Source organism: Alosa sapidissima, chromosome 17 (assembly GCF_018492685.1).
Source record: "Alosa sapidissima isolate fAloSap1 chromosome 17, fAloSap1.pri, whole genome shotgun sequence".
NCBI lineage: Eukaryota > Metazoa > Chordata > Actinopteri > Clupeiformes > Clupeidae > Alosa > Alosa sapidissima.
This window is the reverse complement of record NC_055973.1, coordinates 13,988,056-14,015,119: the sequence shown is the minus strand read 5'-3', so window position 1 is coordinate 14,015,119 and position 27,064 is coordinate 13,988,056. Positions and strand designations below refer to the sequence as shown.

Here is a 27,064-nt window from a genome sequence, read left to right as displayed (position 1 = left end):
AAGATGACCGTCTTATCATGTTTCTTTATGACATTGAGATGCTTAATTGCTTAATAATGCAGATTGTATCTAATCAATGTCTTAATATTGGTAACTGTAGCTCAATTTCAATCATTTATATGTAGAAAATCAATGTATACAAATTGGTTTTGTAAGTCATACCATTCTGAAGTAGAATACATACAGTACTAAAGTAAAATGATTAAATTGTGATAAAGGGCATGAATGTCTTTTGCAGTTTCTGTAGAGACCAATAAAGCTAAAGGACTTTGCACATGGAAGTTTCACAGTGTGTGAGTGTCTTGTGATGCAGCTAGAAAAAGCACACGGAAGCATACTTACGGAGGACAGCTTGAATGTAAAGGTAATACTCTCATTCATTTTCAATATGTATTGGTAATTGACTTAAGATAAATGAAAATACAGAACTTTTACATGTATTAATATCAGCTTTGGTAGCCAGATACATTTTCCACTACATTGATATCATTTTGTCAGATAAAGATCATCTGACAAATGACCATATTCTGTGTTTTTACTGTTGCAGCGTAATGCATATAACAATTCTTGCTGACTGTTGGAGCTTTATATCTATATATCTATACAGCTTTATATCTATAAAAAAAAGCTATACATCTAAACTTTAACTAGTAAATGTGGTTGTATTTGCTCTCAAGTTCTCACGCATTGTCTGTTCCACTACCCTGGATCTTATACAGTATGTGTGTTTTGTCTTCTAATGTGTTGGGTGTGCGTGTGCGTGTGTGTGTGTGTGTGTGTTTTGTCTTCTAATGTGTTGGGTGTGTGTGTGTGTGTGTGTGTTTTGTCTTCTAATGTGTTGGGTGTGTGTGTGTGCGTGTGTGTGTGTGTGTGTGTGTGTGTGTGTGTGTGTGTGTGTGTGTGTGTGACTGAGGGATGGAAGTGAAGAGTATTCTGAGGAGGACACAGTCCCTGAGGAGTGTTCACACCGAGAGGACACTGTCAGTGACTGAGGTGGGACTCCGGGACAGAAAGAAGTCTGTCTCTGAGCTGGTGGCAGAGTGAGTCAATCCCTCTTCTCACATACTGTACATACTGTACACACAGATACAGAGATAAAACACACACACTTTATTGGATATTGGACTCAGTTCTCCATGCATGCACCTGTACTATTATCAAATACAACTATTGGTACTGTCTGATCTCTGTGCTTAATTTATGATTGGATTGGATAGATATCGGTTCACTTCTAAAGGAAAGGCACCTATATCAGAACATGAAAAACAAGAGGTGAGTTTTTTAATCAGTGATAAGATGCTACATTTATGCAAAAAATATATATACTGTATAATATATTTTAAATATATTATTTAAAGCATATTATTTTAAAATATATGTATATTTAATTAACTGAAATGATCAATATTTTGTTTGTATAAAGAACACTCCAGCATTTGTGCCTCCTGTGCTTGCCCCTGCTCCTGTCCCTGAGCCAACGGTGGACCCCGAAGTGGAGTCCCCTGTTGCCAAGGTGCGGAACAGCATTGTGAGGGAGCGCTCCAGGTCCCTGAGTGAGAGGCAGCCACAGCCTCTCTCCCGTGCCAAGTCCATGGAGAGCCTGCCTCGTGGCACGGGGGCACCGGGGGGCACCAGTGCGCTCAAGGCCCTCTTTGAATCTAAGGTCATGACCCCGAGAGAGCTGAAGCACGGGGGCAAGTCCCCCCTCAACAGCCCGCGGGTGAGCAGGGACGCACAGGTTAAGGCTGAGGCTGAGGAAGTGGCTGAGAAAGTAAATGAAGTGAAGAAGAACAATTCCCATGATCCCCCTCCACTCATGAGTCAGGCAGAGGAGGCAACCCCAAAGGTGAGGTTCGGGTGTCAGACTGTTTGTAGGTGAATCGATTAGTTTTCATGACACTTGAATGATTCCTGTATTGTATATTATTGTGTGCCTTTGCGTTCCTTTGGTATGCCATGAAAAGCATACCAATAATCAGAAAGAGTGTGCAATCAGACTACAGCACATGTGCTCATTAATTATGTATTACAGTGCTATTTAAGTATATTTACTTTGACACAAAACATTGGGATATCATTCTTCATGTCTTAGGTATAATTCTATGTAGATTTTTATAAAGACATTTTTTTCCTTAAAGGTTGTGAGAAGGAGCCGTCCAGAAAGACGCCAGACTGTGTCTGGCGTATACCTTGACAGGACTTCACAAACATCAGATGATAGTAAGTACTGGCCCTCAACCAGAGAGAAATGAGATGCTAGTGTATCTTTTCCTTCAGTTAGAGTGAAGGGGCCTTGCTTTATCCCAATAGCACAACCCTTAAAGGAGAATTCCGGTGTGATATTGACCTAAAGTGTATTGAAACATGATACCGAGTGTGAACGTATGTCTCATAGCCCATCTCGACTTGTCCCCTGCACTCCAAAATCTGGCGCTAGTTAGCCGATGCTACCAACAACTTTTTCAGTAGTGGTGCTTCGGCATCGGGCTAGCCATGCAAATAAATCACTGTTTTACACCCATTTACGAGGCTCAATGTATCTCCACACTTCATTGGTAGACTTCCTAGGGCCCTGACATTTAAAACGAGACATTGAGAACTTTGAAAAAGCACTGGTAGTTTACTTACAAGACGATTTATACAGACAGTATCTTCACGAAGTTTAACGTTTGCAGCCATCTTGAATTTAGTCACGATAAGTCGAGCAACGAGTAAGAATGAACAGGTATGATAAGGGATCAGATTCCAAAAATAATTCAGTGGAAATGCATGGATTCCAGTTTCTTCCAGTAGCAGCAACTGGAATCCATGCATTTCCACTGAATTATTTTTGGAATCTGATCCCTTATCATACCTGTTCATTCTTACTCGTTGCTCGACTTATCGTGACTAAATTCAAGATGGCTGCAAACGTTAAACTTCGTGAAGATACTGTCTGTATAAATCGTCTTGTAAGTAAACTACCAGTGCTTTTTCAAAGTTCTCAATGTCTCGTTTTAAATGTCAGGGCCCTCGGAAGTCTACCAATGAAGTGTGGAGATACATTGAGCCTCGTAAATGGGTGTAAAACAGTGATTTATTTGCATGGCTAGCCCGATGCCGAAGCACCACTATTGAAAAAGATGTTGGTAGCATCGGCTAACTAGCGCCAGATTTTGGAGTGCAGGGGACAAGCCGAGATGGGCTATGAGACATACGTTCACACTCGGTATCATGTTTCGATACACTTTAGGTCAATATCACACCGGAATTCTCCTTTAAACGGTCAAAAGGCCCAAGATGACGACTTCTTACAGCACTTTTGGTTGACTGTTCTGTTGACTGTAAAACTTTATTTACCAGGAAACCATCTCTCTAGAGCTCTCATGTTGTTTAAAGAACATTTGGGTATTTACACACAGAGAACTTTTTGGGAACAAAACAGGGTTTGCTCAACATTTAAAGTTCCTAAAATAGAGGATTGCTAAATTAAACCTTTTTCTAAGGGTAAAATGTTCTGTCAAAATGAAAGCATACATTCACAACTAGTAAGTTCATAATACTGTATCATAAACCTACCACAGTTAAGCATAGCACTAAATCACATTGACCCACAGTAGACAGGGGGGTGGGACATATAATATCGGGGCCACCACGATTAGGCTACACAATAACCTCCACCACCACTAGTGATTGACTCAGCCTAGTGCCAGAATAGAAAAAGCCACAGGCCTCGTCTGAAAATAGCCGTTTGGTATAGCCGTCCCTTGAAGGTGGCTGGGATGACAGGGTCAGCTGTTGCCTGAAAGGGGGCAATCGGAGGCCTAGTGACACAGAGAGAGAGAGAGAGAGAGAGAGACAGTGAAAGAGTGAGGGAGACAGAGAGAGAAGACACATTTAGCATCCCCACACTGCTGTGCGGGAACAGGACAGGGGATTGCCAATGATAGCAACAGTATCCAGTTGAGTTCAACCATGTGCAGGAACGGTTAGCAGGCTTCTCTTTGCTCTGGTGAGTGACTGTTTGGTTTTTACAATTGAGCAAACATTAATGATTATTAGGGTCACAGTCATAAAGTGTGGGAGCACATCTGAACTTTGAAAGTGATAGCATGGCGGATGCTGTTCCACGGTTTAATTAGCATGCGTAAGAGCTCCCTACAGAGATCTGGACCTGAGATGGTCCTATGTACTGGGTGATCACTTGGCTCGGTGAGATTGTTTTTGTTTTTTAGCAATCATAGTACTTTACTATAAGAATGACAACAAGCTAATCACTTTATATGAAAAAAATAATCAGTATTTTGTCACAGTATACAGTAATATAATGTAATACAATATAATACAAACATAGTAAGTTGTACATTATGTCAAAATATTATTTACTTCCGAACACACCATAGGTTTATAATCAGTAAATCCTCCATGGAATTTGAGTCACAAGGGTATAAATATGAGCCCAACCCAATACTCCATCATGGGACTGCTCTGTTCATAACTTGCATCTACTGTGTAAACACGATTAAAAGGAAGTCCTCCATGTAAATCTACATAACAATTACAGAGTTGCTTAGTCATTGTTGCACAGTCACAAAACATGAGTTACACTGCCTGGCATCTCTGTGTGTTCTGCTTGTTAGTATTCAATGCCATCAAGAGTTTGGCAACATTGTGCTGTATTTATATTACCTTGCACCAAGTGGACAGAAATAGCATTATAGAGACACTTCTAATGTGTCCTTTGAATATTCTAGCTTGTAGTGAAGGATGCAGCTGTTGTAACGCCTGATATAATACACACAACACTTGCAGAGAGATAGATAGTTAAGGATACCCTGTCGCTGAGTAGGTTAAAGGTTAAGATAGCAAAACCCTATAAGCAACATTGACCTAATGCTTACCATGCACTACTGTATGTCATCTTCCACTGACATTTGGATCACTATACACTACTTTATTCAGAGCAATAACATGAAGCATGAATTTGGATCAGCCTGTAATGTCTCTGTCGACAGGCACATATGTGGTTTGAACAAGTAATGTATTGCTACTTGTAGGTACAGTATGTCTGTATCCATGAGTGTGTGTGTTCTACTCTCATATAATTGGTGAGATTTACCAGGTAGGGGGTCACCAATGCTCCAATCCTTCATTCAGCTGGATATGGATGCTGGTTTCAATTTGTTTTCACTTTCTTTAACATTGTAAGATAGAGGGGTGACGGTCTGTAGTTTTCTGTCTGCTCTTGTTCATCCCTGTGTTTTATGCCTGATTGCAGAAGAGAAGAGGAGATCTCTTGCCGACTTTGGATGGGAGAAATCATCCATTTCTGTCAAAGCCATATCTGCACTCTTTCAGTCAAAAGCGGCAGCTGTGGAAACCTCAGGAAATCAAGTTGGTTGACAAACAATTGTGCACAGATATGATAACATAGCCATATGCTAGACAGTGTATAGTGGGTAAAGCAAGGTCCCTGACAGACTTAACATTTTGAATGTAAAGCGTATTCATTGGCCTTGAAGATAAGCATATACCAACCAACCATATACCCTCATTTTGTAGAGAAGCATGCAAATGTCTGGGCACCCCTGGTCAAAATTTCAGTTGCTGTGAAAAGCAGGCAACAATTTCGAATTTTGAAAGCAGCCCTGTCGACAGTACAATTAATAAAGATTTGCAGAAAATAAGGACAAGATTGGGATTCAGATGCTAACAGGAAATGTGCAACACATCTCTCTCTAGCTGATTGCACGGTTTATCAGATTTGGCAGGCATAATGATGTTGGCAGTATGTGCAGCACACAACAGCATAACACCTCAATTTTTTTCCAGGGAATGGATTCATTCAGCCCGTCTGGAAAGAGACCTAAAGGAATTAAGGTAAGACAAATTATGAGCGGGACACTGTATAATGAACTAAACAAATGAACTAAACTGCAGGTTTTGTGAGTTTTTATTAAAATGTAATACATAGGTCTTTCTCAAGAAAGCATGGAAGTACTAAGCATGCAAATAAGCCTTTCTTTGTGGATACCAATAATATAATGTCATTACTGCATGTGTATATGTGTAATGAGAAGGACAGTTCACTTTTTTTCTCAAACTATCAACCAGCCAGATTAATTGCATAGGTACTATATACCTACCTGTCAATAGGACATGTTGTTAGGCAACAAAGATGGAGGTTTGCGCACTGCATAGCTCTGAACCAGCTGGCTTCCATTACACATGGCTTACTACCGAAGAGGAATTCTGTTATGTTATTAGTTTAACGCTTTAATCCAGAGACTCTCCAAACGTTTACGGCAGGATCCATATCATGGCTTGAGGTTAAACAGAGAAAGAAGAATAGACATGGCTCCAAGTCAAATTCATGCCTACAGTTTTTTTTCCATAATTAATGTTAAATATCATGGTAACACTTTATTTTAAGGGGTCCTTGTTCCAGTGTATCTACATAATAAGTATAGTATTATATATACTCTTTTGATCCTGTCATCTGAAATTTGGTCTCTCTTTATCCCAATCCGTGAATTAGTGAAACACATAGTGAACACACAGTGAGGTGAAGCACACACTAATCCCGGCGCAGTGAGCTGCCTGCTACAACAGCGGCGCTCGGGGAGCAGTGAGGGGTTAGGTGCCTTGCTCAAGGGCACTTCAGCCGTTTCTACTGGTCGGGGTTCGAACCGGCAACCCTCCGGTTACAAGTCCGGAGCCCTAACCAGTAGGCCACGACTGACCCCCAAATGAATGTACTTTAATGAAGTACAGTGTGTAACAACCTATGCAACAATATGATATCACATACTTATGTTGTCCATACATGATGTATTTGTGTGTACCTACAGATCATTAGTACACATGTAATAAGAAGTGCTTGTTACAATGCTTTGCCAAAGTGGCCTCTCTCTTTGGGGAAGGAAAGCAAATGACTATGGGGTAAAGTTTGGGACTCTTGACACCTTAACATTACAGCGTAACATAAGTATGTGATATTACATATTGTTACATAGGTTGTTACACTGTACTTTATTACACTGGAACCCTTAAAATAAAGTGTTACCAAAATCGTTTCCATGTGCATCTCCAAATAATTTGAAAACATGTTATTTTTGTCATGACAATGACAAAAGGTGGAAAATGAGAAATAGCCATTATTTTTTTGCACACTTGGTAAACCTTTATGATTATATACATGACCTATTGTCTCTGGGTGACACACAAGTGGATATTTGGCTGAAGCTGAGTGACAGATTTGATGCGTCAAATCAAAAACTCTCCTTGGACAGATTTGGACAACTTTGCTTTAGCACTAAGCCAGACACAGAGAGACATTCAAGCAACATACAATTACTAATGGGCTGGTTTGGCTTGGTTTGGCTAACCTACTTACAACATGAAGCATGTGGTTTCTCAGGTATGAAGCACTGCACGTCCACCAAGAATTTCACAGATGTCACTTAGAAAAAAACAAACATAACAAGTGTTTACTTTGAAATTTTCCCTTCAAGATGACAGAAGATTCCCAAGCTTCTAAAAGTGACCTTTCAGAGACACACCTGACAGACGATCCTTTACAGTTTGCTGCCAAAAGACCTCAGGCTCACAGTGCAAACATGACCCAAAACCCTATGCGCCCATGCCTCTCACCCACCCCTCCTTCCAAAGAGGCATTCTCCGCATTATACCAGCAGCGTCAGAAATGCGAGCTCAAGCGTCTCCTCAAGCACACTTGCCCTGAGCTAAAGAACTTGGATGGGGTGGTGGACGAGGAGCTTGCTGATGTCTTGAGGTCTGAGAGCACAGCTGAGGACACTGGATACCAGGGAGAGGTTCTGTCAAGGCGCTGGATATTTGAGAACTGTGCTTTCGAGAATGTAGGGGACCCCAATGACTCAAAAACACACTTAGAGGGAGAGGGGCGGGTCACCTGGGAAGAGCAGAAAAGGGCCCCCCCTAGAGTTGTGCAATCTATGGCAAGACCTATGAGTTCTGGAACAACCTTGTCCCCAGTGGAATGTCCTCTGAACCAATCACAGTCACATCCTCTGTTGGCCTCAGAAATAATTTCAAGAGATCAAACAGATAGCAATGTTGAGGAAGAAAAAATGGCTGATGTTCGCTCCACACGAATGATGTTTGAGTCTCAGAAAATCCCCAAACACATGGATAGCCTTGAGAATGCCTCAACAATGAAAGTAGTTGTCTCACAAGACGAAAAAGGAGCAGTTAAAAAACAAATGAAAGTTTTTACCTCAAACAATCAAAAGGATTGTAATAAGACAAAAACAGTAATGGAAAAACAAATTACTGACCACGTTGCTGACAGTTCTGCAGATGCACAGCAAGATGGTACTGATGTGTACATGGGCATCTCAAAAGTTAAAGATGTCTTTGAGAGAAAATCATCTGGTCAAACAGTCTCCAGTGTTATGGGCAAAGAAAACACTGGATTTGTTTTTGGAAAATACTTAGAAAACACATATCTCAAAGAGGGAGGGAAAAGACAAAGTGGAGACATCTCTTTGCAGAATAGCTTGGCCACTCTGGAGAATATCAGTGCTCAAGAGGAAATACAAAAGGCAAATGTAAAGGACAGGGCCCACCTATTTGAATCCACACCATTTCACAAAATTAACTGTCGAGATGGAGTAGATATAACAGATGTGAGTATGAATGAAAGGCTAAAATCTCTTTACAACTTTAGTGCCATTCATTCGAATGGCACCATAGTTGAATCTTTTGAGGCTGGCACTGCTAAAAAAGCCACATACAACTTTACCACTGGGCACTGTCCACAAATTCAGACAGAGGAGATCATTACTGGTAACATAAAGAATATTCTACTTCAGATTTTACCCAGGGCAAACCTCACGGCATGTGTAAACTTTATCAAGGAAGACGAACAGGGAAATGTGGAGATTAAGAATATAGATGTGCCCATCCACCAGCTCCCATTTACAGCACACCAAGACAGAGAATACAGAACAGTCAATTTGGTTCAAGTTATTGAGGATCTTCTCAACATAGATAACTCATTGAAAAAGGGCGTTATTATCCAAGAGGCTTCCCACGAAGACACTCAAGTCTCTGTTTACTCACTCTTCAGTCATAAGGAACTAGAAATTAAGGGATTTTTTCCACTGCAGGAAACCACAGAGGAACAAATGGAGATAAGCAGCCTTGAGGAGGCTGATGAAGAAGTTAAAGGAGATGTTAAAGGAACCATTAAAAGCCTCCTGGCAAATGCCCAGGACAAAATGGGACCTGGCCCACGCAAAGTTGAGGAAAGTGAGCGTGGGAACGTGGAACTGTTCAGAAAGTGCATTGAGAAAGGAGATTTGGAATACCTTAAGAGCCTCCAGAAAACACCATCTGAAGAGGAACTGAACTCCGCTGAGGAAGCAAAGAGTCCCATAATGGAGGACAATGCCACAGAGAGCATTTCAGGCAATGTGAAGAACATCAAAAATATTTTCTCCTGTCAAGGTGATGTGCCCAACCCAAAGACCAGGACATTCCACAAAGGAAACAATTCAGTATCAAACACTACAATAACATCTCCACCAGATGAAACCACAAACAAGAAAACTACAGATGAAGACAGTTACTCAATGCAAAGTGTGAAAATACCTGATGTTTCTTTGCAGGACTCATCAGTTATCAAAGCAAGTAGACCTACTACACAAGATGAAATCCAGGATGAAGGTAAAATCCTGCAAGCAGAGTTGATGGTGGAGGCAGTAGAGGATGACCTTAGCAATCTTCAGGCAGCCATTTTAAGTCTTCAACAAGCCACAATGGAGGCAAAAACACTTCAGCATAGCATTCAAGAGAAACAAGAGGCAAGAGTAAAACAAGAAAAGACTCACATCACAGACAGGGACAGTTTCATTGACCAGGAAGGTATCTTGCCTTCTGAGTCACAGCAGTTAGACAACAGCATTCCAGTTAGCCAAACTAGCATCCCAGTTCAAGACAAACATACATCTTCATCAGATTCTGAAATGGTGGGTATCACTGTAGAGAAGAAAGGGATGCCACAGGAATCAAAGTCTTTGGAACACCAAACTGAAGGTCAATGGGAGACGTGTGAGACTACAGAGGACAGTAATGTGATGGTGATTAAGAAAGGCCATCTTCAGGAAACTATCAGTTTCTTACAGAGCAGTGCAAGTGAGCTCCCACATGAGGAGGAAAAAGAGGAAATCGTAAAAGGCAACATCAAGGCAGCACTCAAGTCCTTGGGCCAGTCTAGTTTAAATGTTACCCAAGGTGATTTCAGAGCTGCAATGATTTACAAGAAAGCTGGAAAGTCATATGAGCAAAGAAAAAAGACAGTGAACACAGAGAGTGCAGTTAAAAAAAGTGATGAGTTAGTGACCTCATCTGATGACAGCAACGCAATTCCCACTGCGTCAGCCCCAGTCGATGAACAGGTGGCTATCATCGCATCTAATGAAGCTTCTGCAGCAGTCGCCCATTCAACTCAGTGTAAAATGGAACCACCTGAGTGCATAAACGACAAAGGACAAAATACTGCTACTTCAAAAAAGTCCAAGCGAAAGGGTAAGAAGAATCCAGGCCCAAAGCCGGCAATTCCTCCTAAGCCGGATCACCTGAAAGCAAAACCCGCTGCTGATAAAGAAAGCATGTTATTGTCGTCACAAAGTATTGGACAGCATGAGGAAAGAAAAGAAGTGCCAGAAACTCTTAAAGAACTTGAAACTGAGAAAAAGCTCCTACCTCAGTCAGGACCACCTCAGTCACCTCAGTCAGGACCACCTCAGTCAGGACCAATGTCTTACAAAGACGCCCTTTGCAAGGGTATGATGAAATGCCCAGATGGCAGGGATACTGCACACCATGAAAGCACAGGAACACCACAGACCCTTCCATGTGACACTACTGAAATAAAGACATCTGACAGTTTGGAGAGGGATGAAGTTGTAAAACAGGCAGACCTTGAGAAAAGAAAAGAAGTTAATGTCATCAGCAATAACCCAGAGGAAGAGACTGTTTCCCAACAAGAAACACAGACAGCCAATAGTTCTCATAAGGGATTACAGGGTTCTTCTGCTGCTTCACAAGTCATCAATGAGTTTGTGTCAGGATTTCAAGCAGAGCTGCACACATTTGGTCCATCTGATCAAAATGTGAACAAAACCAAACCTGTCAAGCCAAAACGGATGAAAATGGCCAAAGACAACATTGTTGATCCAACACAGTTGTCTACACCACAGCAATGCAACAGCACTATTTCAGCATGCTGTGTTGAATCTTATCCAGCTACAAATGATGGACAGAAATCTGAAGAAGGTAAAGTAGTAATGAGGGAAAAGAAAGTGAAGAAAGAAAGTGAGGAAGAAAGAATTCAGAGGCTGTCAGTTCACAGGGATGAGATCATGCGAGGGAATGTGACGACAGCAATGGAGATTTTCGATAACCTGCGCAAACAAGAGGAGCTAAAAATCCTCCTATCGAAGGTTGAAGAGATTGAGGAAGACACTAGTCAAGTTGATGTGAAGGCAATGAGGAGAATCTTTGAGAATGTTCCGGACTGGGTTAGAATAACACCGAAGAAACTAAAACCAAAACAGGCAAAGACTGCGGCAAAATGTAAATCTCCAACTAAAGGACCAGAGATTTCTTCCATGGAGCTGGCATTTGGTGACCTTGAGAAAGCAAGCGCTGAGATTTTGAATTTGAAAGAGCAAACCCTGGCGAAACTTATGGATATAGAAGAAGCTATAAGAAAAGCTCTCCTCTCAGTATCCACGTTGAAGTCAGAGTCAGACATTGCTGGGCTGTCTGGCTTGTTCAAGGAATCTATGGTGTCGGCCCCGGTCTCTCAGTCCTGCAGCAACATCCGTACAATCAGCATTGGCTCCAGTAAATCCCAAAAGGCCCTCAGGCAAAAGAAGCAAGCAGCTCACGTGAACCAAATCTCCAGCTCTCCTGGCACGACTGAGGTGAGACAGACACCAAAACTTGAGATCCCAGCCACCAAACACAGAGCTGGTTCGCCATCCTCTCCCTCTTTCATCTCAATACAGTCAGGTGTGAGGCGGGAGTCTGACCCTTCTAGTCCCACTCAGTCGCCAACAAATAGTCCGCAACAGAATAGTGCAAAATCAGAGAGATTCCAGTCTACAAAGGATCTCGTCGTCAATAGTGGCAGAGCAGAAGAGAGCATCATGGGTAAAAAGAATGAATGCCCATACATTACTAAGTCTCTTAGTCTCATGGACAACCCTTTTAATCTACATCAAGTCAATGTGCTCGAGGTACAAACATTGCCCAAGGGAGAAAGAGTCACTGGGAAGAAAACAATTAAAGAAGATTACGAGAAAACAGACTTCTTCGGAAACAAATATTGCTCCGCAAAGACCTCCACAGTGGTGACCACTAAGCCAGAGAGTAACACGACATCCAGCTGCCAGACAGTTACCAGCTTGGCAAGATCAGAGGTTGTGAAATACCCCAAAGTAAACTTACCAACCTTCAGAGAGGATAGGCCTCCATTGTAAAAAGCTCCATTGTAAAGCTGTTATTACATTATTACTGAGATTTTAAGGGAGGAACACTCACAAGACAGTGGAGTTTTGTTACAGTACGCTGTCTCCAGACTTATACAAACACTCTAGTGTAATGATTGCATTTGTTCAGTATCTCTTTTTTTACATTTATACCATTTCATATTTCATCGTTTCGTTTTTCATCTCTCCTTCAGATTTTGGCTTGTGTATTTTTTCTCAAATAATAAAAATGATTGTGAAAAACATGATGTTATTTGTATCTGTTGACTCTCTTCATACAAATTATTTATTATAGGAATGGGCAATAGACTTTCAAAAAAGCTGGTGTTGAATATTAGATTAATTATACTGGTAATGTTTGCTTTGAGAAGGAAATTACAGGACACATTTAAGTTAATAAAGCCTCTATTGTGGCAGCCTGTTATAAGTATACGGTAGAAACACTGTACTAAAGAAAGACTCATATTTGCATATAGGGATGTAACGATTACCGGTATAATGGTAAACCGCAGAAAAAATGTTGACGATAACAATTAACGTTTTCATTTCAAATATCATGATTATCACGGATGATTACCACGGTGTGGAAACCGTGTGTTTAATCCTTCCCAGCTTCATCCAAGCCTGCTTTTGACATACAGTAGGCCTGGTGCAATGAAACAAAACTGGTACCCTACTGATTCTGTTATCTACTTGATAGATTTAATTGTGGCACAAAGCCAATTATACATGACCAAGGAAAAAGCTAACGGGACAACACACAATGTCACTGTAACGTTATGCTATGAATTAAGAATGCTCAGCTCAGCCAGGTTTGTTTGTGCAGTCAGGATGTAGGCCTACTGTATGAATGTGAATGAAAATATGCCCTTCTCCAGTAGCAATAGGCCACCTTAAAATGTACCAGAATAAAATAATCTAATTTTTTACCCACCCACAGCACCCCCTCTATGAGCACCCCCAGATGAAAATGAGTTCCAGCGTCCCTGGTTAAATGTTGCACTTTTGATAAGGTTTTGCCTATATTTTGTAATAGTAAATGCTGTCACACTTTTTTAAACTATTTCAGCCTATTAGTCCTTTCTGAACATATTGAACACACGTTTAACAATATCGCGATAATACCGAAAACCGTGGTAATTTTGGTCACTATAACCATGAGGTTAAATTTTCATATTGTTACATGTACATCCCTATTTGCATACATGGTGCAATCAGCTTCTTTGTCACCACAACACTTAACAAAGAAACACTGTCACTACAGTTTCAACCCGCCGCACAGGACTTGTGCACTGTGTGTCTTAAGCCTGTCTACCCCATGGAGAGGACAGTGACAGACAAGTTCATATTTCACAAGAACTGTTTCTGTTGCAAACACTGCAAAAAAAAGCTGAGGTGAGCAAATGTCATGGTCTGAAAGCCACAGGATATGCATGTGTGTCGAATCACCCATACAAGCACCATAAACTGCAATGATGTTTCCCTGAAAATGAGCCACATGTTTTTGCACGACAAATTCCCATCAAATGACCCTGAGATTCAGAGAAGAAGGAGAGATTTTTGTGTAATTGGTTTGTCTGAAAATTGTTTAAATATTTACACCACGGAATGTTGCCAAAGCTCTGAGATCCTCAAATCCTACGCAATTTACCAGCACTGTTTTGATTACATGTGCTAATTTTTGTGTTAATGACAGTTAATGATTGAAGATGGTAACGCACTCAGCACTGGTGTAATGGTGCAAATCACTAAAATTCACATGGCTGTGTATCAAGTGCTTCAAACAATTTGTTGGCAGTATTACAACTTCAATGTAATAACATTTTTATAAACTGCACATTTGTTTATCTTTTATCTTAGCATTGGCAACTATGCACCCCTTTCTGGAGAGTTTTACTGCGTATTTCACTACCAGCAGTTATTCAGGAGGAAAGGCAACTATGACGAGGGTTTTGGCCGTCCACAACATAAGGACCGCTGGCTACAACACACTGTGAATGGTACTGATGATATATAGGCCCACACAGGTTTTGGTTTAACTGTGATTTTTATGTTTTGAATGTACATGTACTTTTGAAAGATTGATCAACACAAATTGCAGTATAACAGCATTAGTTCAGCTACATTTCAATTGAAATGAATAAAGAGGGACTGTCTATTTTATGTATTTGTGTCACTCTGTGAGAATTAAATCATAATTCAAACATTAAAATGTAAATGTTTTGAACAATAATTAGATGCATAGATATATTCCATCCAAAACATGAGATGATGCAGACAACCAAAACCAACACTGCTGTGACATCACACAGACAAAGAGTGAAAATCCTCATTTATAAAATAAACAAATTAATGTTTATTATAAAGTTTATTAAAATATATATTAAATATGTTAGATATTTTAAAATCATAGTGAATATTAAAACATCAAATAAGTCTTGAATAACATTAATATCAATTTCATATTTAAGTGACATTTTAAATCAATAATATACATTTTAAGTACATTATTACTTAATTGTCCATTAAAACATGATCTGGTGTCTTCACATTTTGGTAGTTTGAAGTGTTTTCTCCTCTTCGCCACTGCAAGGTAGGCCTACACTTTCATGTTTTCTACAAAAACACAACAGAGTGTGTTAACCTTAAACCTCTATACACTATGCCAGTCAACTGTGCAAAATAGTACTGTGGTACCCACAGTACACACCTTGCAGTCTTAATAGTAGCCTACACCTGCAGGCTCAAATACTCTATCATTACAAATAGTAGAGTATTACCATACACATTATTATACATTATTAAAGATGGGGAGGTAAAAGTGGGCACTGGGTCTACTCACTGCTGGTCATGTTCTGGGTCGGCGTGGTCTGCCAGCTCTTTGTTGAGGGTCTCAGGGAGCATGAAACAGAGCGCCCCTCCCAAGAACGGGAGGGAGCCATAGATGATCATGGGGATGGCTTTGTGGTACACCCCCAGCAGCCCGATCAGGGGGGCAAGGATGCCGGCCACGCGCGCACACATGGAGTTCAGCCCCACACCACTCTGCCTGTGTGGGAGGCGAGTCAAGTCACTTTTCTAGTCATGCAGAAAATAAAACAACACCTGTTTAAAAACACTGAAATGAATATGAGTGAAAAGGCAAAACACACTAGACCAAAAGAATTAAAAAAAAGATAAGCCAAAAGACAAAATAATAATAATTAAAAAAAAAAACTGACAGATTTTCTAAAATTGTTTCACCTGGTTAGGTCAACTGAGGGCAAACTTTGTTGTAGCTGTGATAATTTGAAGACAAAAGAGGGGCAGATAAAAGGGCTTCTACTCTGTCGTTTTGGGTCAAATGTCATTGCTACGAGGGCCCATGAGAGGCAGTTTTCTTGTACAGGCTTTTACCAGGGATACAGTATAGTGGAGGCTATTCGCAAGAAAACACAGTTTATCCACCTCATCACCTTATTAGAGTTTATCCACTTTATCAAAAGACTCTGGTTGACTCTGAGGAAGACACAATAATGTAAAAACGTTAGTCAAGTGTTTGCACTGAAATAAAAGACTGCAAGCGATCAGTGTGCTCCAGCTCCCGCTCTGTTTCTTAAAGTCTGCTGTCCTACTGAGAAGCACCTGACTGCACAGTTTCCTAAGGATGATGCGTGGAATGCCCTACTTAAATTAAATTCCTTTTTTTTGCACTTTCTGGGCTGAAGCACCTATCATAACATCACCCACAGAAATTAATGGTAGTTTTAACCTCCTAATCTCCAAGTCTATACAATACCTCCTTGGACAACACGTCAGAAATCAGTTAAATGCACACTCACCTCATCACCGTAGGGTAGAGTTCAGCTGTGTACACATACACAATGGTGAAGGAGGCAGCCAGGCAAAACTTTCCCAATACAGCAATCACCGTCACCACGATGGGAAGGTCTAGGAGACACAGCACTTATCTTTACTAATCTGCCATGTAGACATTGTAGAGATATGAAAATGTGCCTTCTAAATACGTTATTCTATAACTATAACTCTGAGTGGCAATTTGTTTAGCATATTACTGCGCTATATGAGTGACTTGCTATCAAGTCAAGTCAAGTCAAGTTTATTTATATAGCGCATTTCATACACAGAGGTCATTCAATGTGCTTTACATAAACAAAAGCAAACAGTAATAGCAAATAAAAGCATAGAAGGGCAATTGTCAAAGAATAGTTTAAAAGGGTAAGATTATAATGAAAAAAAAGAAAACATAAGAGATAAGAAATAAAGACATAAGGTAGAATAATTTTCAAAGCAGAGTCAGAATTTGCAACTCAGTGCAGTTAGGAGAAAGCATCTGAGAACAGTTTGGTCTTAAGTCTAGATTTAAAACTGGCTACAGTTGGGGCCTTTTTGATGTCATCTGAAAGTTGGTTCCAGAGCTGAGCAGCATAGCAGCTGCGTAAAAGCTGCTTCACCATGTTTAGTTCTAACAGCAGGTTTTACTAACAGGTTTTTCTCCTGAGAGAAAAACCTGTTAGTAAAACCTGAGACCCCTGAGAGGACGAGAAGGTATGTACTGCTGAAGCATGTCTGATAGGTATTTAGGTCCTGTTCCATTTACTGATTTATAAACAAGCAGTATAAGTAAGTATATAAGTATATATACTCTTTTGATCCCCGTGAGGGAAATTTGGTCTCTGCATTTAACCCAATTCTTGAATTAGTGAAACACACTCAGCACACAGTGAACACACAGTGAGGTGAAGCACACACTAATCCCGACGCAGTGAGCTGCCTGCTACAGCGGCGCTCAGGGAGCAGTGAGGGGTTAGGTGCCTTTCTGAAGGGCACTTCAGCCGTTCCTACTGGTCGGGGTTCGAACCGGCAACCCTCCGGTTACAAGTCCGGAGCCCTAGCCCCAATGCAGTGCTTTAAAGTCAATTCTGTGACTTACTGGAAGCTAGTGCAGGGACTTAAGAATAAGTAATGTGGTCAGTTCTTTTTGAACAGCTTCAGTAAGGTTATATTTTCAACTTATTTTTAACTGTCTTGATGTGCATTACCAGTGTGACCATACACAGCATTAGAAGACTGAAACTCAGCATTCAGAAGATTAATTATGGATCTGTTTATATTTGTTTTTAGAATGCATATTGGGGGAGTCCATGATTCCCATCACAAGTGGTCAGCCGAGACACATCGTTGTTTACACATGTATTCAAGGTGTACAGCCAGAGAAATTCCTGACCACTTTAGATTCCGCTATTGCCAACATCACATTAATCATAACTCCCATTGCCCAGGACACATCAGAGCACATTAGCATTTAGACTACAAACGATATGTAATCAAATGAGTCTTGGACCACCTCGGCAAGTGATTGGATGACAGTGCATCTTGGTGATTGTTTACACTTGTATTTAGAACTGGATCAAGTATGGCCAGTTACTGTACCAAATCACGGGTGCAGTGTGTGCACAACTGCATGGAGAATTAGAGGGAGGAGGACTGAAACAGCTCAAACTAGTTACAAAGGCTCTCAACAACCAGTTATCAACCAGTTATTAACCAGTATCAATCCACTTTCCTCACCTAAGATCAAATGCAAGGCACCAGATGTGACATTGCAAGTACGCCACACACTATCATTTATCATTGTCTGTTGTGTGTGTGTGTCGGTGTCTGCGTGTGTGTGCTTGGAGAGAAATGGGGTAAAGGGTAATATTGTCACAGGGGAATGCTGTTCTAATAACACTGACGACAGTCCTGAACTAAAAGTGCTACAAAAGGACTTTTTCTGACCTCAAAGATGTTTGACATTTTGTGGACTGCAGTAGATTGGGAAGGCATTTTTGATGTACAAAATGACTAAAAAGTAAATGCTGGCACTTACACAAACGAATCTGTAATGGCCACAGAATAACATTCCTACATAATTTCCCCACTATGTTATCCAAAATATTTATTGAGCATCTCCAAATGCTCTTAATTCACATGGAGCTACAGTGGCCAGATGCCAGTTAGCTGTGGGCAAATACCTTCTGGGATGGCAGGAATTATCAGGCATGCCGTCCCTCCAATAAAGAGAGCTATGCTCTGGCAGATCCTTCTCCCAAAGCGCTCGATGAGGGGGAAGCAGCCCAGACGGGCCGGAAGTTCTGCGATGCCAAATATGAGCTGCGTGAGGTATATATCCATGCCAAAGTTGCCCACATTTAGGCTCACCCCGTAGTAGACCAGGCTGGTTACAAACCTGCAAAGAAAGGACAAGAGAAGAGATTAAGGAAGTCTACACAGGCGAGCACAAAATCCCCTAACAGGGATTGGAATTGGTGCCTTCTCTAGCCTTTGAATGATTTTGAATTGCGTCCATTGGTTTGGGCAGCCAAGTCAGCGCTAAGTACTAACCAGATGTAGCTCATGATGAGAGCTCTTTTTCTCAAGTAGGCTATTCTGAAGAGATCCAACATGTTGCCAGTTTTGGCCGTGTTCTCAGCCTCCAGCTAATGAGAGAGAAATCGTACATCAACTTGTGTGTACTATAGCTGAGCATAAACACACCAACACAAAATACATGCACCATCCATAACTAAGAGCTATGGAACTATAGAACATACCTTATCTAGCAGAGATTCTGGGACATTTCTTCCATTCACCCGAGCAACGTTCTGAATTTCTTTCCGCGCTTGCTCTTGTCTGCCTTGTGTAAGGAGCCAACGAGCTGATTCTGGAAGGATCCTTCACAGTAGCAAAGATGCATGATTGGTTAAGTGGGCAAGATGAGACAACTGTACAGTTACTGTGGGATTATAACCATAATGCTTTTACCACTGTTCATATTTAAACTGCAGATATACATTGAACTCATACAACATTTAAAGGGATCACTCCACAAATCTGTTAATCTAATCCTAGTAGTTGCCTGAAGTTTACTCATCAGTCTGATGTCAGTACACCTCCGTATGTTGCACTGCGTATAGTCAGTGACCATACAGATCTGACTGCAATCTACCTTTACAGAGCAGAAAAAGCCCAACGATGCATTGCTTACATTTCCCTCTCCTTCCATGTACTGTATGTATCATCAATACCCTTCTGTGAAGCTCTACTGGCATATGAGGATGAGTAACAGGTAACAAATAACAACAGTTTTCATTTCAGGATAAACTAGGGTGGCCAGATGTCCGGCTTTAGGGAGGACAGTCCTGATTTATTCATTATTATCCATTATTCATAATGTCCTCCTTTTTGTTGTTATGGAAATGGTCACCCTAGGATAAACTCCATTCCATCGCTAAAATACCGGAAAGGTAGATGAACACTCCTCTCTGGTCTGGTACGGGCCAAAAACTATTCCCCATGCGGCCAGGTCTTACCAATAATACACACCCAGTAGAACGACAGGGGCGGAAAGCACCAGCTGCAGGAGCCTCCAGTTTCTGACGCCGTAGGAGATGCCGGACATCAGCATGAGGCCGAGTGCGTAGCAGCAGTGCGACAGGATGGTGAAGAGGGCACGCTTGGAGGTGCCACACCACTCAGCCCCTACAAGAGACCAAAGAGGGATGTGTTTGAGCTTGTTTTGTGTATTTGTATGACTTTGTTGACTTTTAGTTGCCAGGCCTAGCCAGACTGAAATGATTATGGGCGGGGTAAATTCGGGCTGGCTTCCAGGCTGATGTTTTGCACATTTTCTGTATCTTTTGCTTGGTGAGGTTTGTGGAACCTCTGGTTGCCTATTAAACAAAGATGCACTGTGCACACATAAGTTACCACCTAAAAACCCCAATGGCACATTATTTAAAATGCTTAGTCAGATCAGCAGATCAGCAGTTGTTTTATTTTAAATGATAATAGCTGCCTTACAAATGACAACATAGAGATCACAGCAGCATCAAAGGACACATTTTCCTTACATTTAAACTTTAAAACTTCAATACAAATGATACTACAGTGAGAGTGAAAACAAATAGTGGATATAGCAGATGTAAGATTTCAGGGGAATGAGCCTACCTAGGACAAATGCATTTATGGCAATCCCTGATATTGTGACACCCACAACAAATCGCAGGCCGATATAGACGTATATGTTTGGAGAGAAGGCTGCACCAACACCAAAGAAGAACTGCAGGAGCAGGGACAACAAAACGACAAACCGCCGGCCATATCTGCAAGACAAGACTCATACCTTAACAGTGCAATAGTTCTGTGGTAACTGTACAAAACTTAATATACTTCCTACGTATCTCTACATGCTGTGATTGTTTTTTTTTTCCTTTATTGAAATACAAATCGATTAGACAGTGGACTGGCTGACCAATCAAAGGACAATTGAGACATACTTGTCTGCCATCGGCCCCAGCACCAGGGCTCCGACCAGGAGTCCAGCCATGTAAATGGATTGTGAGGCCTCGTTCAGTCCACCATTTTCACACACCAAACTGAACTGAGGACGTTTGGTTTGGGAGGGAGTGGGAAAAGGGAGATGTGTGTGTGAGAAAGAGAGAAAAAAAGTCACTCTGCAGTAGTGCTTGCCAGCCATCAACCTATGCTGCTCTAATATCTATACAAGACACAAAGACGTGAATCTGCCCAATTGCACCAAACAGAACACAGAGAGCCTATACTTATTTGTACGCCTTAGCCCATGCATCTATTTACCTAAAACAGAGCTGCATTGTCCCTAATCTGACTATGGCACCCTGACCTGTAGGCTACACTATAATTCTGCATCTTGCTGCAACTTTGCCCATGCATTCTATGGTGCCAGTCTGACTGCATGCATGGTCTGAATTAGAGTCTAACCCCCTTGTGTAGGCCACAGTAAGGGACATCTGAATTCAAAACTAGTTGGGATTCATATATCATTGAGTTGGAGACACAGAGAGAAGGCTATAAATCAGTGTTTTTCAACCTTTCGGCACACTTTTGACACTTACAATGTCCCATGGCACACTAACATCCTGTTTGAAGAAAAAATAAACATACCATAGCCTAAAATTTCAAATAATACACAGATATGGCCTTATTATGGCTTCTATGCAAGACCTGCTCAATAAAACAAGCGCCCTCTGTTTCATTTGTAGGTGACTATATCTTAATTGTTGTTATTAACTGGATATGTGATGATTCTGTGAATACTGGATATGGGGCCCCGTTGTACAATGCCTGCATAAAACAAAAAGTGCAATCATACAATCAATGAGAGCATGTGGTTATAAATTCTGATGCAACAGTTGCTTTTCTGGACCAGTGAGTGACATTTGGGTAATTTTCTGCGGCACACCTGATGATCTCTCATGGCACACTAGTGTGCCCTATGGCAAGCGATTTTAACATTTACCCGCTAAGTTTGACTATCTGGAATTAACATTGTAGATATCAACAACGTCTTTCTGACTAAAGTCGCAATTACATTTTGGATAGTTGGAATTGTCATTCAAGATATCTGTAACGTAATTGTGACTAGTCGAAACGTCAGATAGAGATATCTGTAATTTAGTTTTGACTAGGCAAAACTGAATTACAGATATCTGTCATCACGTCATTGAAAACAACATTCAACTCGTCACACATCTTAAATGGCAATTGCAGATATCTTTAATTCAGTTTTGACTAGGCAGAATGAAAGGTGAAGATATCTCAAACGTCATTATGACTAGTGCAAATTATTGTGCAAGACGTTGCTCTTTAGTTCCGTAGCAGAGCCCATCTACTTAGGCCTACTAGACATTCTCTGTCAGCTAATTTCCCCTCCCCAACATAATCGAAGAAAAAGTGGGCTTATTTCCTTATTTCTATGAATGGAAGAAGAATAAGCAGTCATGGCTGTAATGTCTTGTTGACATCTAAAATAACTAAAACTCAGGTTTATTAGACTCTCACGTTATCAACTGGCTTGATCTCTGTTTCGTAAATTAGTACTGTAGGCCTAGGCTACTAAATGCACCAGCACCATCTACAGGAAACTCCATTTATAATAGTGTTGGCTGTAATCGAAAAAATTAAAGCAACATTGAATCATCAATTTTTGCTGCCAGCTCCTGTCTTGCATAGGCTGCAGCATTAAAAAGACGATTAAAAACTCTTTTGCCCTCTGGCTGCTCTGACATGGTGCTAATTAGTGCTAATTACAAAGTTAACAGTTAACAGGTGCTATGTGATTTGATGATTTGAACAACACGCTCTTCTCCGCCTAAAGTGGGATGCGGGCCTAATTTGCATTGCAATACAGATATCTCTAAAGTCATTTCGCCTAGTCAAAACTCTAATTCAAGATATCTATAATTACATTTTGACTAGGCAGAATGAAAGTTATAGATATCTCCAATTTCAGATATCTCTAATCAAAACTCATTCAAGATATCTATAACTTGATAATAGATATCTACAATCAAATTATGACTATCCCTAACTCCAGTTTGAGATATCTACAACGTCATTTTGACTAGTCAAAATTCCATTTACAGATATTTACAATGTCATTTCGCCTAGTCAAAACTTAATTCAAGATACCTGAAAAGGAACATGTAGATATCTTAAATTGAGGTGCATTAAAGATATCTTCAACTGGAGTTATGACTAGTCAGAATCAAATTGTAGATATCTCTAACTGGAATTACAGATATCTACAATTCAATTGCAGATATCCGTAATTCACATAGTGGATATCTGCAACTGAATTGTAGATATCCGTAATGATAAACCCCATAGAAATGAATGGCAAATGTGGCGTCATTTGTCCTAGGAAGAATGTCTTTGTGGATATCTGAAATGACAATTATGGATAGGAAGAATTCAACTGCGGATATCTAAAATGTTCGTTTTGACTAGGCAAAACTGAATTAAAGATATCTGCAATACATATCCAGTCTAGCAGGAAAATGTTAAAATCGCTTGCCATAGTGCCCCGGTGTTAAATGGCAACTGGCTCCCATGTTAACTGGCTGCGTTGATGACGTTTCATGATTGATGACGAGTGACAGATGTGGCCGCTTGCAGATTTGTCACTTTCTGATATACTAGAGACGCACACAAATATGCATGACATGTTTAAAAGTCAAAATTGTATGTAGTACTACATGCATTGGACCATGAATATGCCACCCAAAAAACAAACACCTAAATAGCATAAATTAACTCCACGTGGGTATCGAACCACGAATAAAATGACCTGTCGTCATGGTAATAGCGTCTATCCACTTGCGCCACGAACCAGCTGATGGTACTCATAGGAATTGACTTCAGTTGTATGATTAAAAGAAGTCAGCTAACGTTATTATAATTGTAACAAGTTAACATAGCTGTTCATGTTACCTGGCTACCATGTTATCATGCTACCGTTGCCCAAGCCATTTAGTAGGCCTTCAAAGTATCATGATTAAGTTTTACAAACGTTTCACTGAGGTTAGGCTGTGGCCGCCTCTACCTGAAGTGTCTGTAGAGCCACATGAACGTCAGCAAATAAATCAAATAAAAAATGTGTTGCCTAATTGTGTATCCTTTTGACCAGCCTATTCTTTTAAGAATTCAGTTCATGAAACACAGGCATTGAAAGCACACTGCACTGCAATGGGCAGGAGAAGTCTATAACGTGTCCATATTTTACACAAACTTTGCGCACAGGGAGAGTCAAAACTACGACGGAGTATTAGGGCCACACATGAAGACAACAAATATTTTTGCCATGGCGAGATTAAACTCGACATGTTGACTTTAATGTCGACATGTCGACTTTAAAGTCAACATGTCGAGTCGACATGTTATTCTCGAAACTCGACATTTCGAGAATAAAGTTGAAATGTCATGTCGACTTTAAAGTCGCCATGTCGACATTAAACTCGACATTTTGAGAATAAAGTTGATATCTTCTTTAATCTCGACGTGTCGACTTTAAAGTCGACATGCGGACATTAAACTCGAAATAAAGTTTAAACATAGCCTACAGTTTAAGCTATGTAGCCTACACTAACACACAATATGTGACATGAATAATAGGCCTATACTTCAAATAGGTGTTATTTCAGATAGATTGCTAGATTGCAGGTATTCAGATATTGCGTCTTCTCATTGCAGTCATCGTGAAGCGCTGTATCTCGCGGTTATACCATGCACTATTATATAGCTAGAATAATACATGTTTCCAATGATATAATGTTTATATAGTAGGCTACAAAATGTTATTTCACTCTGTTTTACGTGGGTAAGGCCACCGCACATCCAAATAACTGCCCTTCATGACCCACAGGCCGTCACTCTCCAGTTAACATGCAAAACTCATTTTTCTAAAACTGCTTTTCCATGTCTCACCTGCAATACATATAGGAGGCTATAAACACAGATATGTATATAGGCCTATACTCTTTTGATCCCGTGAGGGAATATGTGTGCATTTACTTATATGGTTGCCTGGTCTGGAGGACAGCTTCATTCATCCCTCCATAGACATTCAGGCTGTTTTGCATCCATTACAAACAAACATGCAATGTGAAAGTCTGGGATTGGGGAGAGCACTTAGTATACCTAGTCTAGTGCATAAGCATGAAGTTGAACCTTTAGATGAAAAACACTCTTTAATAATAGGCCTACAATAAATAAATAAACTATGACGTTTACTTTTGACCATCGCATTTAGCCTGTACCTCCGTGATAACAGGAAAGTATTTGGCTGAGCAACGGAGGTTAATGTGTTCTATGTTTTGTCCACATGATGTATGTCTAATCATTGTTGCACTCGAAGAAAACTGCAATGTTTCATTCATTCTCCCTTTCAATCGTCCCGAGCTGTTTAATGTCGACACGTCGAGATTAAAGTCGACATGATATTTCAACTTTATTCTCGAAATGTCGAGTTTAATGTCGACATGTCGACTTTAAAGTCAACATGTCGAGTTTAATCTCGCCATGGCAAAAATATTTTTTTCTTCATGTCTGGCCCTAATACTCCGTCGTACAAAACTCTTAGGCTTATAGGCTATTAACGTTAATGTTGCTTGACATGTAAACATGGGTTTGATGTTTTTTTTTTATACTTTATTTCCCAATTCACAAGTTGGTGCTTCTCCTGTGGCGCAACAGGTTAATGCCTATACATTGCTTTGGGTTCAATTGGGTTTTTTAGACCAGCAAAGCTTCCTCAATTTAGGCTACAGATACTAGGTGGCAACAGAGAGCCTGACCAGCAGTCAGAGTGAAATGTTTGAAAACTTAACCATGATGAAAACCTACTGGCTTGGGCAACTGCTGTAGCAAGACAATACCATCAGTCATGTTAACTAGCTACAATCATCAGCTGACTTCTTCTAATTGTATAGACTAAGTCAAGTAAATTTCACTATAACTTATCAGCTGGTTCGTGGCGCAAGTACGTAGATGAATGGTTATCATGTAGGAGGTTATTCATTCAGGAAGCAGGTTCGATACCCACGTGGAGTTATTATTTGGGTATTTATTTTTTTGGTGGCATATTCATGGTCCAGTGTATGTAGCGTACTACAGACAATTTTGACATTTAAATATGTCATGCATATTTGTATTTGTTCGTCTCCAGTTTCCATCAGAAAATTACAAATCTGCAAGCGGCCACATCTGTCAAAGAAACGTCATCGCTCGTGAAACGTCATCAACGCAGCCAGTTAACATGGGTGCCAGTTGCCATGTAACATCTGGCACAGTGGTTGAAAAACACTTCTATAAATGATGACCTAAAATAAACTGTTAACATGAATCCACTGTAACTTTGAAATGTGGAATGAATCTTGTAAGCATGCCAGTATGCTGGTCAATGCTCGGTTCTTTATCGATATCTCATGAGGTATTAAGAATAGGTGAGCATGGAGGCCTACCTGTAGCCAAAGTGTCCCCTTTAACATCTATATATTAATTGTATAAAGATATGATATACCTCAGTTAATATAGAGGTGGTTCCTTCAGGTGCGTAAAATCTCCATCCGTCGATGCAATTGGTCGTGCTGTTGAGCCCGTACTTTTCAATAGTGTCCAAGTCTTGGTCCACAGGTGTAAACATTTTGCAGCTGTCATACTCTCCATCATCGTCCAAAGGGACAGTCAGGTTTAATACTTTTTCATAAGTCAGATTAGGGCCAACGTTCAAGATCCAGTCGGTGTTGCAGTGATGGGAGAAAGAAAGACCGGTGAAAACCTGACAGAACATGTGAAAAGCAGAGAAGATGTTGGGTATGCATATCGCCACAAGCAGCCGCTTCTGAAAAGTCCCGAACTCTCCGATTTCCGTCAATATCTGCCCGAAGCCAATCATCTTCCTCCAGGGAGTATATTCCTTTCTTTAACAATCAAAGAGTCCTCGTGTCAGTTAAATCACTAAATTGCAAAGACACGTTTAAATTCGAGTTTTATTTTACTGGCGTGCAATTGTGTCTTTCATGGCATAAATAGCCAGAGGTAACCGATTAATACAACTACTGAAAATATAAAAATCACAGCTTCGCACTCAGTTAGGATAGGCTAATAAGCGGAGCCGTATTGGATCCAGTCAATTTGTCGCACGGCGCATTCTTGCTGAGATCTAGGGAACTTTGAAAGGC

The 27,064-nt window shown here is 40.5% G+C and overlaps 2 protein-coding genes across 5 annotated transcripts; one reads left to right on the top strand and one right to left on the bottom strand.

The window, feature by feature from the left end:
- Window positions 1–298: 298 nt before the first annotated feature.
- Window positions 299–14,679, top strand: LOC121688492 (xin actin-binding repeat-containing protein 1). 4 transcript variants are annotated; one of them, XM_042068114.1, is made up of 9 exons: window positions 299–364; window positions 914–1,040; window positions 1,218–1,272; window positions 1,424–1,846; window positions 2,139–2,220; window positions 5,258–5,373; window positions 5,812–5,859; window positions 13,786–13,916; window positions 14,382–14,679. In XM_042068114.1, the coding sequence occupies exons 2-9, from the start codon at window positions 916–918 to the stop codon at window positions 14,536–14,538; spliced, it is 1,137 nt and encodes a 378-aa protein (XP_041924048.1). In that variant the 5' UTR covers window positions 299–364; window positions 914–915; the 3' UTR covers window positions 14,539–14,679. The 4 variants fall into 4 exon arrangements, with proteins under 4 accessions (XP_041924048.1, XP_041924049.1, XP_041924046.1 ...); XM_042068115.1 differs by lacking the exon at window positions 13,786–13,916; XM_042068112.1 differs by lacking the exons at window positions 13,786–13,916; window positions 14,382–14,679 and adding an exon at window positions 7,494–12,769.
- On the bottom strand, window positions 14,550–27,064 carry slc22a13b (solute carrier family 22 member 13b). The gene is made up of 10 exons (XM_042068116.1): window positions 26,404–27,064; window positions 20,843–20,946; window positions 20,514–20,668; window positions 19,877–20,045; window positions 19,118–19,238; window positions 18,909–19,003; window positions 18,539–18,753; window positions 16,343–16,451; window positions 15,364–15,570; window positions 14,550–15,137 (listed from the first exon to the last, which is right to left on the bottom strand). The coding sequence occupies exons 1-10, from the start codon at window positions 26,776–26,778 to the stop codon at window positions 15,068–15,070; spliced, it is 1,620 nt and encodes a 539-aa protein (XP_041924050.1). The 5' UTR covers window positions 26,779–27,064; the 3' UTR covers window positions 14,550–15,067.

Bases quoted from the DNA above. Each gene is read 5' to 3' on its own strand.
- slc22a13b (XM_042068116.1), bottom strand. From the start codon at position 26,778: ATGATTGGCTTCGGGCAGATATTGACGGAAATCGGAGAGTTCGGGACT. The intron at 19,004-19,117 runs GTATGTTCTATA...CTCTCTCATTAG, and splicing joins CAGAATCTCTGCTAGATAAG to CTGGAGGCTGAGAACACGGC. The intron at 18,754-18,908 runs GTTAGTACTTAG...CTTTCTTTGCAG, and splicing joins CTCATCATGAGCTACATCTG to GTTTGTAACCAGCCTGGTCT.
- LOC121688492 (XM_042068112.1), top strand. From the start codon at position 916: ATGGAAGTGAAGAGTATTCTGAGGAGGACACAGTCCCTGAGGAGTGTT. The intron at 1,847-2,138 runs GTGAGGTTCGGG...TTTTCCTTAAAG, and splicing joins CAGAGGAGGCAACCCCAAAG to GTTGTGAGAAGGAGCCGTCC. The intron at 5,374-5,811 runs GTTGGTTGACAA...ATTTTTTTCCAG, and splicing joins TGGAAACCTCAGGAAATCAA to GGAATGGATTCATTCAGCCC.